This window comes from Saccostrea echinata, unplaced genomic scaffold (genome assembly GCF_033153115.1).
Source record: "Saccostrea echinata isolate AGI-Se365-2 ecotype Australia unplaced genomic scaffold, CSIRO_AGI_Sech_v1 ptg000029l, whole genome shotgun sequence".
NCBI classification, from domain to species: Eukaryota; Metazoa; Mollusca; class Bivalvia; order Ostreida; family Ostreidae; genus Saccostrea; species Saccostrea echinata.
In genome coordinates, this window is record NW_026889778.1 from 29559616 (window position 1) to 29575391 (window position 15776).

The window sequence follows — 15776 nt, forward strand, 5'->3', positions numbered from 1 at the left end:
TACCAAGCTGTGGTGAAGGAACAAAGCTCACCTGAGTCCAAGGCTTTTGGGACTTTTCTGACTAATGTTTTCATGTTGTCTCTAGTTGTTTGAGTTTTCAATTTCAGCATCGGCCACAAATTATTGATAACAATCAAACTTAACTAGGGGCATTCTTAGTCAACAAGTGTGCTGTCGGAACATTCAAGGGAGTATACTCTTATTTAAAATATTACACAAATATTATCAGATCAAAAAAAGTAAAAAAAAATTGATAAGCAATGGCATGTATAGATGATGGTTTGAAAAAATCTAATTTGAGGTAGGTTGACAGTTTTTTTATTTGGTGGGGTGGGGTGGGGGATGGGGATAAAGGAACCACGTTCAGGGTCAGCCAAAATGGAGGTCCATTTTTGGTTTGATTTCAGTAAGACTTGGTACACAAGTAGACTATACTAAGATACATGATTCTCCATGAGGTTTTAATTTCAAAGAACATCCTTAAAAGAGAATTTTTTGTAAAAATGCTACATCTCCTATAGTTCTAGTCTAATTTCATTAAAACTTGGTACACAATTAGACAGTTTTGGTCCAATTTCAATAGGACTTTGTAACCTGTGCACTGCACTATGATACATATTTCTGTTTTTGGGGTTCTGATTTAGATATACAATGCTGCAATGTTTACCAATTAAAACAGGATAATGTTGATATTCTTTCAAAATGCTTTCCATAGCTACCTGAGCTGAAAACTCAAGTGAGCTTTTCTGATCACCCAATGTCTCTAGTCCATCTGTCTGTCCATCCATCTGTAAACTTTTTACATTTTCAACTTCTTCTCAAGTACCACCAGGCCAATTTTAACCAAAGTTGGTACAAAGCATCCTTGGGTAAATGAGATTTTTAATTGTTAAAGTGAAGGGCCAAGACTCTTTCTAAGGGGAGATAATCAGGAAAAGGCAAAGATAGGGTGGGTCATTAACAAGTTTTCTTCTAGTGTTTGAAATTAATGCCTGTCCGATGGTCTAAATCTATCTCAAATTGAATTGGGCTACCCCGAATTGAAACTGACTGAATTGTCTATCCTAATTTTGGCCATGGGTAAAATGAGATTGAACAAGAATGACCATTTTGTATTTTTAAACATGTAAATAATTTTTAAACATGTAAATAAATTATAAACTAAATAATTGTGAAAAAATAATTTAATACTTGAATATTTTGCTGTAAAAGAATTGTTGTTAAATCTCTTTACTTATTAATTTATAACATCGCTATCTTTCAATGAATTAGTGGTGTATACTATTTTTACCCAATGCTTGCAGTTTGGCTACAAATCCCGACTGAAGGAAGCATGGCATTAAAACACAAATTGAATAAAACAAAAAGGCAACAAAAATTGAAAATAGAATAATGAGTACGAAAAAAATGGAAAGCTAAAAAAATGAAATTAGAGTTTGTGTCTTTCACAAACATTAGCTGGTCTGCAGAGTGAAGTTCATATACGACAAGTCTGAATACATGGTTCAGTTTATAAACACCAGTAGAACTACAGTTTTGTCAGAGACTTCTGGTTTTCTTCCAATTTATATTTTTACATTTGAGTATACATTCTCATTTGGGTGTTGAGAATGTTGTGGGGTGAATGGAGTGGACGTACATGTACAAACTTTCATTTAACATTAAAAGTTAGAATAAGTTTACTCAGGTGAGCATAAGGGTTTATCGACCTCTTGTTTTTAATAATGTGCTTGAGATATTGCTTTTCCATGCATGGGTTTATGCTTTTTGAATAACTGAAAAGATGTACTGCAGCATGACTATATCTCTCTCTCAGAACTATAAGAATCTTGATACACTACTGGGATGAAGTGAAATAGACATGTATATCAAGGTATTCTTTAAAAAGGACACTCAAGTCATCAGAAAGCTTATTTTAAGGTATCCAACCAATATTAGGACCCAATTTTCTAACCTTAAATATCTGTCATATGTAAAATACTCTGATATTAATTCAAAGCATTTTAGAGTAGAAAAGGATTTACCAAGAGAAATTTTCAAAAATGTAATTAACTAAGCATTACTGCTTAATCAATGAAGATTGCATTGAAGTCTATGGAGACAAGCTTAAGCAAATTTTTTAATATACAAATTTAAATACTAAGAATTTCAATAAATGCTGTGGTAAAAAGACGTATTTAATCATTTGGATTAGAAAAATGATTGAAAACTAATTTTTTATCAGATGGATTTTTTAGAATTGATTTTTATTGATTAAAAGCAAAGGGGATAACTATTCAAAGACAGGTCAAGGTTATAAATTAGGGCTCATTCTGCTCTTACATACTGAGACTAAAACATGAAAATTTTGTCTAAATTCTTGAGAATTCAGCCCATACATATTTGATATATATATGCATTCAAATTAGTTAAATCTGAGGCTATTATGGGTCGGATACCTTAATTAATATAAGTTTCTTGCAAGAAGTAGACTGTCTTCATGCCTTTGTGTGGTGGAATATTCACATGAACTATTTACATTTTTGTTCTTCTCTTAAAAGCAATAAGCATTTAACTTCAAATACTATACAATTTTAAAGTGATGGAATACAGAATCAGACATTTTTTGACAGATAAAAGGAAAGTTGAGAGTAGAATTAACTATCACTAGAAATTAATGATTCACAAACATAACTAACTTGTTTATCACTAGAAACCATGGATTCACAAACATAATTTACCTGTGTCTTAATTGTGTATATTGCTTCAAACATGTGATGCATACATTGTACCTTTTACAAATGCTTTTCTTGTGGTAAGGTTTAAATTAATTTTTTATGCATAACATTATTACATGTAATGTCACATGTTGAGAAATGAAAATATCAGACCCAGCTGTGTGTATTACATGGTAATTTTTTTTTTTAATTTAGTTCTGACATATTGTAAATTTATGGACTTTTTATCTCTATTGTTCCATGAAATTGTCTCAGATTGATTTGATTTTTTGTTCAATTTTCATTACTGCTTTCATTATGAATTTCAGCACTACAGCATTATTCTTGGCAACCTATGGTGGTCTAACCACTGTTTATCCTAAAAGGTAAATATAGTGACAACTTCAAAATATCATACCAATTTTTTTTTTTTTACCTAAAACCCAGCAATAACAATTCCATGCAGCCATAATTCTCATATATTAGCCATTCGCTGACTGTGCAGCCAGATGACCACATCATACATTCATATCTTCAAACTCTATTTACTGCTTCAGAAATCTTTAGGTATCACAAAATGGGGGGGGGGGGGGGGGGGGGGCAGAAGTATGCTAATGGGAATTCCTTATTTTTCAGTTCATGCATGCATTTAATGTACCTTGCTGTATTTAAAACATGAAAAATGATGAAATAATAAAGATTCTCAGAGATACAGCTTACAACTTTGAAATTTTTTTCACACTACCTACTGGTATTTTTACAGTATGTAAACACACAGAAAAATTAATAAAGTAGAGAATGTATGAAAACCAGGACAAATCAGAACAGAGTCTGTGGAACCACTTTACTTAGCATTAAACAGTAAATTAGCTAATGAAAAAATTAATGTATGCTTTTGGGAAACTGAAGGGGGATGATTGGGAGTTTGAGAGAGAGTTACAAAACAAAGTCTTATTTAAATATTGTACAAGTCTTGGCCTTTGGTTGCACTGTCTATTGCTTGAGACCAAGACTGCAGAGAACTTCTAAACAAAATGGAGATGATGGTAATGTGTACCTTATGACTTACATGTATTAGGAAGGAGGTTATATATTTGTGATAAGAAAAAAAATCTCATGACATCAAGTTCTGTGCAATCTAAAAAAAGAAATTAAAATCTCTCTCTCCCCACCCCCCTTCTTTTGGGAACATTTTAATTGTTTTGTATTCAAACCTAAAGTATGCTGTGATTTCATCAAGTTTTACATCCTTCTACCTTGATCTGAAATTTCATTAGAAAGTTTTTTAAAACCAAGAATACAGTGTAAATGAAGCTATTTGATTTCTTAGTGAGTCTGTTGATATGGAGAAGTATAGAGATCCGTGGACCTCCTCCTATTTCAGACGAGCGCTTCACTACAATCAGACTTTCATGTTCCAGGCTCCATACACACTAGGTATGAGTTCAAGTAGTAAACAGATTATTGTCAAATATTTTACATCTGCTGTGTTTTTTTTTTACTTAACCAACTATAAAATTTATTTGAATGCCTTTTTCATGTATACTCACGCGTAGAAATATACACGGAGAAACTCGTGCTAAAGTGACATCACAATGAGGCTACAGAGATGTTAATAAAAATATGATGATGTAGGGCAGAAAATAATTCAAACATTGAGTATATTTTTGGTGCTTTTAAACATGTTAAATGTAAATATAAGGAATGTTTTTAAGTTTAGTGTTAGTTATTGTGTAAATCACAGAGACTTGTAACATAGGCATATTTCATGAAGCGCTAGAAATTTTAATGTGTAGGAGACTACATCAACGTTCATTAATTATGATAATGAATAAAATTGCCATGTTATTCAAAATGAAATACTTGTGTCATATTAGATTATTAGTTAATTATTTTACAAAATGTGTGTATTGCTGGGAGCATTCATGATATAGCCTCACCTTTCTTGAGTTTATATTCTAATATACATTGGGGCTTCATTTCATAGGAACATGTTTTTAGTTTTTTATGTGGAATGTAGTGTTATTTTAATGTGGAGTTTGATGATTTATGATAAGTTTAATTTCTGGTTAATGTATTTTGATTGGTTATAAATTTCAGGCCCTCTGGACAATGAGACTACTCCTACAGTGATGGTGACACGTGCAGTGATGAGTACTAAACTGCAGGAAAAGCCAGCAGCAGGTAACAGTCTATAATGACAGGTCACCATAATCACTTGCACATCATAAATCTTAATCAAATGTACAGGTCTCATTTAACTAGAAGAATCCTTATTATTCATGTGAAAAACGGTCAGTGTTTTGTGTTTATACCTGAGAGATTAAAGAAAGATTGATTTGGGTTTTTTTTATCTGTGTGTAAACAAATTTAACCAAAGCTGCAACTGTTTATGTGTGTAACAAATTTAAAAGTGGCTATATGTTGTAAATAGTGAGGCCACGCTCCTACTAGCACAAGCTCAGCTCAGTCCATAGAGCGTTGGATTTTAAATCTGAAGGTTGTAGTTCAAGCCAGTGTGGATACCCCCTAGATAATCAGTCATATGTGTATGAGATGGTCAAACTTCTTGTTTATTATACCCCCCGCAAACGAAGTTTAGGGGGGGTATATTGGAATCAGCATGTCCGTCTGTCTGTCCGTCTGTCTGTAGACGAGATTTTGTCCGGACCATTTCTTGGAAACTGTTGGAAGGATTTGTCTGAAAATTTGTACTCTTATTATTCACCATATGAAGGTGTGCACCTGGTATTTTCATTATGATTGGATAATTATTTTGCATTTTACAGGTGTTTTTTTTTTCATTTTTATTATGTGGTTTTGTCTGGATCTGTTCCCAGAGACTATTGCATAGATTTGTATGAAAATTTGTACACTTATTATTTACCATATGAAGATGTGCACCTGGTATTTTCAACATTATTTGATAATTTTTCTGCATTTTACAAGTGTTTTTTTTTTTAATTTAATTTATTGACTTAGTCATTTCGGGTTCATGTCTAAGGTTTGAGACATAGAATCTAGAACATCTGTACAAAAATGTGAACTACAGCTTAAAACTACTCATTAGAACTAAAAAAAAAAACACAAAGTATTAAAAACAGTTTTTACATTACACAGCAGATAGTGTAAATCCATTTGTCCCTTGGGAGTAATGAGTGGACATGCATCCAGTTAAAGATTAATTAATGAGTTCAGTGTGGGAAGCTGTTAGGGCATCTCTGATCAAGCAGGTCTTATCTATATCTCAGGGGAATTGGGCAGAAAGAAATAAAGATCTCTGTTGTCTAAGTCTCTTAATTGTAACTTATGTCTGTGAAAATACATAGTTACTAAAACCAGCCTTTTATTTTTAAAATGAGTTTGATATAAAGGTATTAAAATAAATTTGATTTTCTATAATTAATTATGATATTTTTTTTTCAACAATCAATTGAAGAGTGTCATGTCTCACAAAGATGACAGATAGTTGCAAACTATTTTTTCAATGTAATAAAAAACACTGTAATTATTAGTGTTGATGTTTTATTAGGCTGCACCTTAGTTTCATTCATTAAATAGAGTGCCCCACCAGAGCATGATACGCCCATCAAATATTGTTAAATTATCATAAACAGTATAGATTCATTTGTTTGAATGACATCTTAGCGAGACAAGGCAGTCTGCAATTTGTTGTAAAGATATAAAAATTCAAATAAAAAATGTACAATAAATAATTAGTTTAAATTATATTATACAATATCATATAAGTTTTAATTATTATATACAATATCAAATTAGTTTTAATTACGTCAAATTTATCTTGAAAGTAAGACTAGCCAACAAGAACAATTCAATACAACACAAGCAATTAATTAAGAGACTGATTCCTTTTGCCCAATTCCCAAGAGATGTAGATAACACCTGCTTGATCAGAGATGCTCGACCAGTTATCTCCTCACACTAAACTCATTAATTTCTCTCTAATTTGACATGCAATTTTCTGCCATCAAAATTTTCCTTGACCAGTGCCTGATCATTACACCCATGGGAGAGGTGGAATTTTTGTTGTTACAGATTGCTGTAAAGAACATAATGAAAAAAATAAGACTAGTATTTTCTTGATTTAACACTTTTTTAATAAAGATACTGCAATACTCTGACATCTTTTGGGATTGTGTAATTTAAAAGTTAAAAGACATAGTTTTTTGATTCTAAGTCTAATGGTTTTCTAGTTATGATTTTTCCATATTTGGCCATAGTGTCTTTATTAAATGTCAGAGCGACCTGGTTTTAATGTGCGACACACCTTCTACCCTAGATGTATCAGCTGACAAAGTTTGCTAATTCTAGGCCTAATAGTATTAAAGTTATGAGCTGGACATGAAAAAGCTAACGGACGGACGAACATGAACGCTATAACATAATATGCCCCGTCGTAAGACGGACATATAAAAATATATAATGAGTAATTAAATTTTCACCGTAAATGTTTAAGGTGGTATGGGATACCAAACGAAACTTCTCCTACATATTTATGTACCCAAATTAGAAGGATTTGAAATACCCCCACCTTTCAGTATATTAAAGTGTAATTTTAATAATTTTTTTATTATTTTAATGAGAAATGCAAAAACAATTTTTTTTCTTGCATAATTCTTTTTTCATAAGCTTAATATTATAGGCAGGCGTTTGCTAATATAAAGTGTTTATAAAAACAAAAATGACAAGAAATATGTCTTAGTATTTTTTTAATTTTCAACAAAAAATAAGCATAAAAAACTGGGAAAACTTTATTTCTTGAAAACAGACGGATAACATTTCATGAAAGTCTACAGTAAGAATGTTTCTTAATATGTTAGCAAAGTGAAATAAACAAATTGAAAATATATATATAAATGGAAAATATAAAATGCATTTAAAATTTTTTGAATTAAAAGATCCGAGCGGAAGAGTTATCCTTCTTTATTTTCCAAGGGTTGAAAAAACCTGGGTGCTATTTTAGAAATGATGAGCATTTTTTCCCAACCATAAAAAAATCGCACTTTGTAGTTTTCAACTTTGAGCGGTTTTGAAAACAATGCATGGACAATCGCTTTCCAGGACGTGTCTTGTTCAGAGCAATTGCATTCATCTGAACGTTTTGGGACTATATACAACAGCTAGCTGATTTGTGACCAAACAGTTACTTCTTGAATTAAATAACAAAAAGTCCAGCTCTGGTTAACGTGATAATTGATTGGTGATAATTCAGCACAATGTGAAGTAATCGCACTTATCCATGCCTCACCGCACACAAGGTGCTGTACAGTTACTCAAACAATTGAAATACAGCTTTTGCTTAAAAGTGTTCAAAAGCAGCAATGTTGAAACTACCTTTTACAGGGGTTTGCTTTTTTAAATGTCCGTTGTACAATTATAAGTAAATTTATATACTTGCGATTTTTTTGTCTGTTTTTACTTAAAATGCCGACTTGTGAGAACTAGAATTGAAATAGGCTTCAGAGTGTTATTTTCAACGGTGTATCTACAAATTTTGACCCGATAATAAGCACTCATGCAAATCAAAACAATACTTCAAACGGAAATACGTCATAACGTGGAGGTATCCCATACTACCTTAAGGAAATTGTGAACACCTCTCACATCTAGAAAACATTAGTGATTTGGTACTTTCTCTGAAAAACCCAGCGGGGGGTATGTGTCCCTTTTGGACAGTTCTAGTTTATTTTTATTGTGGGTTTGTCTAAATGCTATTAACTGATTGGTCAGAGGAATGAGCACCTTGTTTGTGTATTTATGATTATCATTCTTATAGAGAAATCAGTTAGGCCTGTTTAATTTATAATCGTTGTGTTACAGTCGTTGGTATGATCATTACCCATGACTACTTGGTTGACCTTATGAACACAATGTCTGAATCAAATGGTGCCAGTTCTGTATACAGCTGTAAGGATGTGGATAATGTTGTATGTTTCTTGGTGGATGACGGAGCTTTTACGGTAGCAGCCAGTCATCCCGACTACAAGGATCAGGTAAGGCATAGCAACAAGAATATCACTCAAATATATTGCTGATTTAATGGTCAACATTTTTAGGTCACCTGAGTCACTCAGGTGACCTATTGCTATCCGTTTTTGTCTGTCGTCGTCTGTCGTGCGTTAACATTTAAACATTTTCAGCTTCTTCTCTAAAACCACTCAACCAATTTCAACCAGTTTTAGCATATAGTATCTATTGGTGAAGGGGAACAAAATTTGTGAATTTCATGGTCCCTGCTCCCCTGGGGCCTGAGGGGTGGGGCTAAAACCACCAAAATTAATGCAATCTTTAAAAATCTTCTTCTTTACTCCTGGACATCAAGCAGTCAAACTGTTGGCATCATTGTGATAAGCATTGAGCCCTCTACCAAAATTGTGAAATTCATGGCCCCAGTGTCAGGGGTTCTGGTGCTAGAATGGGACTATATAGATCATATAGTGAAAGTGCATTATTTCTTTGAAAATCTTCTTCTCTGCTCCTGGGTATTAGAGAAACTAACTAAGTACATAGTTATGTTGAGCATAGCTGCCTCTTCCAAAATTGTGAATTTCATGGCCCCTGGGTCAGGGGTTCTGGTGTTGGGAGGGGGGGGGGGGGGCTCTATTGATTATACAGTGAAAATGCATTAAATCTTTGAAAATCTTCTCCTCTGCTCCTGGGTATGAAATAAACTAACTAAGTACATAGTTTTAATGAGCATGGCTGCCTCTTCCAGAATTGTGAATTTCATGGCCCCTGGGTCAGGGGTTCTGGTGTTAGGGTGTGGCTCTATTGATTATTTAGTGAAAATGCATTATATCTTTGAAAATCTTCTCTGCTCATGGGTATTAAATAAATTAACTAAGTACATATTTATGATGGGCATAGCTGCCTCTTTCAAAATTGTGAATTTCATGGCCTCTGGGTCAGGGGTTCTGATGAAGGGGGGGGGGGGGGCTCTATTGATTATATAGTGAAAATTCATAATTTCTTTCAAAATATTTTTTTGGTTATAAGCAAAGAAACAAGTGTATAGTTATGATGAGCAAGGATGCTTTTACAAATTTTTTCAAACTTGTGGTCCCAGGGGTTCTGTTGTTTCGCTGAAAGGGGGGGGGGGGGGGCTTTATTTGATTTTATAGTGAAAATGTGTGAATTCTTTGAAAATTTTCATCTAATTGCATAGTTACCTCTTCCAAATTTGTAAATTTTCATGACCCAAGGTCATGGGTTCTGGTGTTAGGGTAGGGCTGTGTTAAATAGTGAAAATGCATTATTTCTTCGAAAATCTCCTCTGCTCTTGGGCATATTGGAAGCAAACAGAGTAAAAATTTTAATAAGCAGGGTATTTTTACCAGAATTTTGAACATCTGGACCATTTAGTCAAGTGTTCTGGCCCTGGCCAGGGCTCTATTAATTTGTATTCTATTGAGTGAAGTTATTCCCCTTTGCCATTCACTTTTGATAATTAATCACTGTAGATAATGTATTTGAAAGGTTAATAGAATAAGAGAATTATGCAAGAACATTTATTGTATAATACAAAAAGTACTTTCATACATTTAATAATCAGGTAGACTTGGAAATAGTAGATGAATAAAAATGAAACAAAAATAACTTATCTTCTTAAATGTTCTTCAAAAGCCAAGTGAGGCCAATGTGAAAGGTAATAATATAGACATTTTGTTAAAAGTCTGCATGGTAATAGTGATAAATGGGGGACAGATAGAAAAATACTAGACCAATTATTTTGTTCATCATAATCGTACTATTTTTCTTGCTATTGGGCAACAAAGCTTCATTTTTCAGTTTATGGATCCTCTAAATTGTTGTACTCAGGTGACCGTTAAGGCCCTTGGGCCTCTTATTTTATACAATGATTTACAGGATTTTTTTTTTTTTAAATTGGGTCGGGGGATAAATAAAAATAAAATTCCATATTTTATGCAGTTGACTAAAAAAATTAAAATAGAATTGGAAAAGCTGTCAGTAGGAAAAAAGTATATTAAACTCATAAAAATGTTTCAAACCAGTAGCAGTTTATTAGAAGTGGGATGATATACTGATACACCGATACAGACTGATATTTCCTGCTAAGATTTGGTTTACGATACATGCAATGAAATTTTGGTACGAAACAATACACGAACAACCTATCAAAAAATTGAAAATGAAAAAAGTTGTCTTGGAAAAAAGCGACATGTAAACAAATGTTACGAAGCGAAGAGATTATATTGATATTGGAAATGCAATTTAGCACCAATAAGTTATAGATATGGGGAACATTTTCACTTTTTAGAATGGCCGAAAAATGGGATAAGAAATGTTCAGTCTCTTAAGCAAGTTATGGGGGTGAAAATTTTCAATGTTACACTCAACTACATGCAATATTTATATAATACATACATGTAATATTATTTTTGTGAATTTTTAGTTAATGAAATTGATGAATATATAAATATTGCATGTAGTTGAGTGTAACATTGAAAATTTTCACCCCAAGAAAACCATTGTCAACCGAGGCGCAGCCGAGGTTGACAATGGTTTTCGAGGGGTGAAAATTTTCAATGTTACACTCAACTACATGCAATATTTATTATATTATACTGAATGTTTTATATAAATACATATAACAGTGAACCTTGCGCGCATAAATTCTGCGCAGTCGCTATTTTTTGGAATAACACCCGTCGTCAAGCAGTGTTAACTGTTGCTACGCTGGTGGGCGTGGCTTCATTATTCAGCGGGTAATAGTGTTTTTTAACAAATGTTTCTCGACGAATCAGATTCAACTAATTTACATGAAAGTATAATATCTACAAATATCAATTTCAAAACACATGTGATTGATATAAAATATTTTGTTGATTTATTGATTTATAATATTATATGTATCAAGATATGCAGGGTTCTCCACAAGGGGTTTTACCATGGCGGCCCGCCATGGTTAAATTTATGGGCGCCATGGTTAAACGAGCTGCGCCATGGTTAAAATCGGAGGCCGCCATGATTAAATTTTAATGCATTTCAGTACTGACACTTAATTTTTTATGACCTGAGTAGTTAATTGTGTTTATACTACGGCTGGCATGCACCTTGAGAGAAAGCGGACTGTACGTGCTAAACAAACACAGTTGTTGATCGGTGAATACCGTGAAGCATGACAATTGAGAGTCAATCAGTTGATGATCAATATTTTGAGAGTTAATTTTTCAGTACACAGTCCCCTGTAATTTCGGGGAACTCCAATGTGTTCACTATATACATGTAATAACAAATTTACAAAAAGATAACACAGCGCGCAGTAACGTAACTATGTCTAATAATCGACAAGCATTCGAATCAAGTTTCTGTGGCCATGCAAAAAGAATTTTCCTATCCCTTGTATTTAATTTTAGAATTCCTCTTACTCCATTTTTAAATATTAATTTTATTATTTTTCTATTAAATGGATGCAAATCACCACGTCCAAGTTTTAGAGTTATCTCCCGTTTTTATGAAAAGTGTGTGGCGCTATTTTTAGCAGTGGGGCACAAGGAGAAGTAAAGAATGGAAGAAAAAAAGCAAAAAACGCAGTGTAGAAAAAAAAACTTTTAGAAAGAACAGAGCAGAAAAAGCAATGTTACAGTTATATTGTATTTCAAATTTATGCCCTTGGTTATATTAAGTTTTGATACTTATACTATCAGCATGATCAGTAAGTTTTCAAAGACCATGCAGTTAAGAGCTCAGGCAATGTTAAGATGTTGGTGTTCGTTTCTGTGTCTGTAATTTTTTTTTTCAAAATTCTACTCCTTCATCAGTTTTGGTCCTATTTTTAAAAATAAAACTTATCATGCGACAGGCAAGATCAATTCTCTTTATTAGTTTCTGAGTAAAATTCGACGAACATTGTTGCAATGTTTACTATATACATGTTTTAAAATTTTTAAAAAAAATTAAATTCTTTTTAAACGATCCTACAGTTTTGGTCCAATTTTGGTACATTTGGTACTGTTGTAAATTAAGATACATAATCCTTATATTGTATTATTTTTTTTAATTTTCTTTTCTTTCTTTCTTTAAATTTGTTGGGGGGGGGGGGGGGGGTATTTCATTTTCTTGTTTTGCAATGGTTAAATTTTAGTGAAATCAATCATTGATTATGAAGCTTAGAGAGTCTAACACGCCTTAGTGCTTTTGTTCACATCTCCCTTTCACTCATCTTCCTCCATGGTTAAATTTTCAAATGTGGAGAACCCTGATATGTATCATATGGCATGTATCATTCCACCTCTACAATTTAAATGACAATATTAAAAAAGTTTGATACAAAGAACTTGCATGTACATATATCATTATAAAGAAATATTTATTGACACATGTTGTAAGACTGTGTTCATTACAGATAGGGCGGTTTTTGGGTCACGTGGATGCTGGTCTCATGGCACAGTTGTATGGAAAAGTTTATTCAAGGTATTCTAAGATAAGTCATAACAGAAAAATGTGTATTTCTAGTGAATGACTTTAGACTGTCTTTTTGGTGCTAGATCCATTATGATGTCATAATCTATTTAAACTTTCCTTTTCCCGTACTTCACAGCTCAAATAGAATTATGTAGAAAATAAAGTATTTTTATGGCATTCAATTTGAAATCATGTGAAAAGTAATCTTGATACCTATATTCAATTTTACATTATTTTAAAGAAGAGGCTAAGAACATACAAATTACTGTTTTCTGAGAGACTGTAGGCAATCTGGATACATTTCCTTTGTCTGATATGGAAAAAACTCCCATATTCATGACTGGATTTCTTAATTTTTCATTGAAATGACAGTTTACAAAATGATTTTTCGTCTTGTTTTTCTACAAATTATGCCCTGATACACCTTATTTGACTGAGCTATAGTTATAAAGCATCATAAAAGGAATTTATTTCTCAAGTTTGAGGAATCTGTAGGCTCTTTTCATTTCTAGATCTTGACCTTAAGGAATGTTAAATTTGTAATTCATTTGGAAATGTATTTAGTGCTTTCTAGTTTACCAGAGGCTCGAGTGAGCTTTTCTGATCATAGTTTCTCCATGATCTATTTTATTTCTCTGTCCATCAGTTGATCCGTCAACTCTTCAAATACAAATTTTCAAGAATAAGCTAGGCAAAGGAGTTCAAAATTATTCAAGTGAAAGGGTAACTCCCTTCAAAAAGATAATAAAATGAAAAACAAAACAAAAAAAAATGTAGGTGTGTGTCATTTAATATAAAAAATTCTCAAAAACAATGAGCAAAAAAAAAAATTTAAACACATATTTTCCATGATGGTAAAGATTTAACTGTGTGCAAATTATTGGTAAGTGGAGGTCACATAAGGAAGGAAGTCAAAGGTTTGCTTTGGAATATGGAGGAAAACCTGAAGAATCTTGTCAATCCACGTAATATGCAATCATCCTCATGTAGTAAAAATTTCGGTTTGTTGAAACTATAGCCATTTGAACAAGGATTGGGTCACAGTTTTATATAGGAGTACATTTGATTAAATAAAGTCTAATGCTCCAGGACAACATGACCACTATAAGTCTAGTTTTACCCCCACAAACAAAGTTTAGGGGAGATGGGAGTTATTATAGTCATTGCCTTGTCCATTTGTTCTTTGTCCTCAGAATTGAGTCTAGGGCACAACCATAACTTGTAATGAAGAAACTTTGTAAGTTCATACTTATCTCATAGATTGCTTATGATGTAAGTGTGTCATGGCCTTGACCCAAAATCATTTTGGCAAATCAAAGGTCACCGCCAAAAAAGTGAAAATTGTGTCCGGTCCATAACTTTCTATTGGAGAAACATCGAAAGTTCATACCATACACAAAAATTGCTTACATAAAGGAATGTCATAACCATGACCCAAGGTCATTTGGTTAACTTCTAGATCATTTATAGCAAAAAGTATAATTTTTGTCTCTTAACTATATCTTTTAATGGAGAATCATTGGAAGTTCATACTTAATACAAAGATTGCTTATGACCAAAGGTCATTTGCTATATATTAGAAGTTGGGTTAGCATCCCAGTTAAATTTTTAGAATTAAGTCCATTCCCAAGTAACTATAAACCCTATGAGGACTAAACTTGCATGGATGATGCATCTAGGGATGGACACTACCAGACTTGCTTCAGTTGCTGGATTCAACCTACATTTTCCAGTTGAATGACATGGTTAACATTTTGGGAGCAGCTCAATTTCCAAAGAACTGTTTGTCCTATGTTGACCAAACTGCATGGATGGTGCATCTAGGAATGCACACCACTAAGCTAGCTTTGGACACTGGAACCCAGTATAGATTTTCCTGATGAGTGACCAGATTGAAGCTTTTGGAGCCAGTCCATTACTAAGCAACTATAAGCTTTACCTGGACTAAACTTGCATGATTGATTCATCTAAGAATCCACACTACCAGATATGCTTCAGATGCTGGATCTGACCTACATTTTGCGTATGAGTGACCAGGTTAAAGTTTTAGGAGCAGCTTCATTCTCGGGTAAATATAAAGCCTTTGTTGACCATACCTGCATGAAGGATGCATCTAGAGATGGATTCTGGATCTGAACTAAGATTTCCAAATGAGTGACCATGTTAAAATTTTTTTAGAGCAGGTCATTCCCAAGTAACTATAAGTCCTATCTGGACCAAACTTGCATAATTTATGCATCTAGGGATGTACACTACCAGACTTGCTTTGGATGCTGGATCCAACCTACATTTTCCAGTTGATAGACCAGGTGAAAGTTATTGGAGCAAGTCCATTCCCAAGTAACAATAGACCCTGTTGACCAAACATGCATGGATGATGCATCTAGGCATGCATACTACCAGACTTGCTGAAAGATGCTTGATCTGACTAACATTTTCCAAATGATTGAGCAGTTTAAAGTTATTGGAGCAGGCCCCATTCCCAAGTAACTATAAGTCCTACCCAGACCAAACCTGACTGTATAGATGTTGCATCTAGTTGTGCACACTACCAGAACATTTGTTTGGTGTGAAACTTTGCTTTACTTTCAGATAAAATTCACCAAGATGAGCTTTGTAATCTTTACCTATGTT

The 15776-nt window shown here is 33.2% G+C and overlaps 1 protein-coding gene across 3 annotated transcripts in view; it reads left to right on the plus strand.

The window, feature by feature from the left end:
- The window catches only part of LOC133195783 (voltage-dependent calcium channel subunit alpha-2/delta-2-like), a 54543-nt gene that overhangs the window by 32015 nt on the left and 6752 nt on the right, over window positions 1-15776 (plus strand). For all 3 annotated transcript variants that reach the window (XM_061331721.1, XM_061331722.1, XM_061331723.1), the window contains 5 exons: window positions 3026-3082; window positions 4027-4133; window positions 4797-4880; window positions 8538-8710; window positions 13084-13151. In XM_061331721.1, coding sequence (XP_061187705.1) covers window positions 3026-3082; window positions 4027-4133; window positions 4797-4880; window positions 8538-8710; window positions 13084-13151 — 489 coding nt within the window. The remainder of the gene's footprint in view (window positions 1-3025; window positions 3083-4026; window positions 4134-4796; window positions 4881-8537; window positions 8711-13083; window positions 13152-15776) is intronic.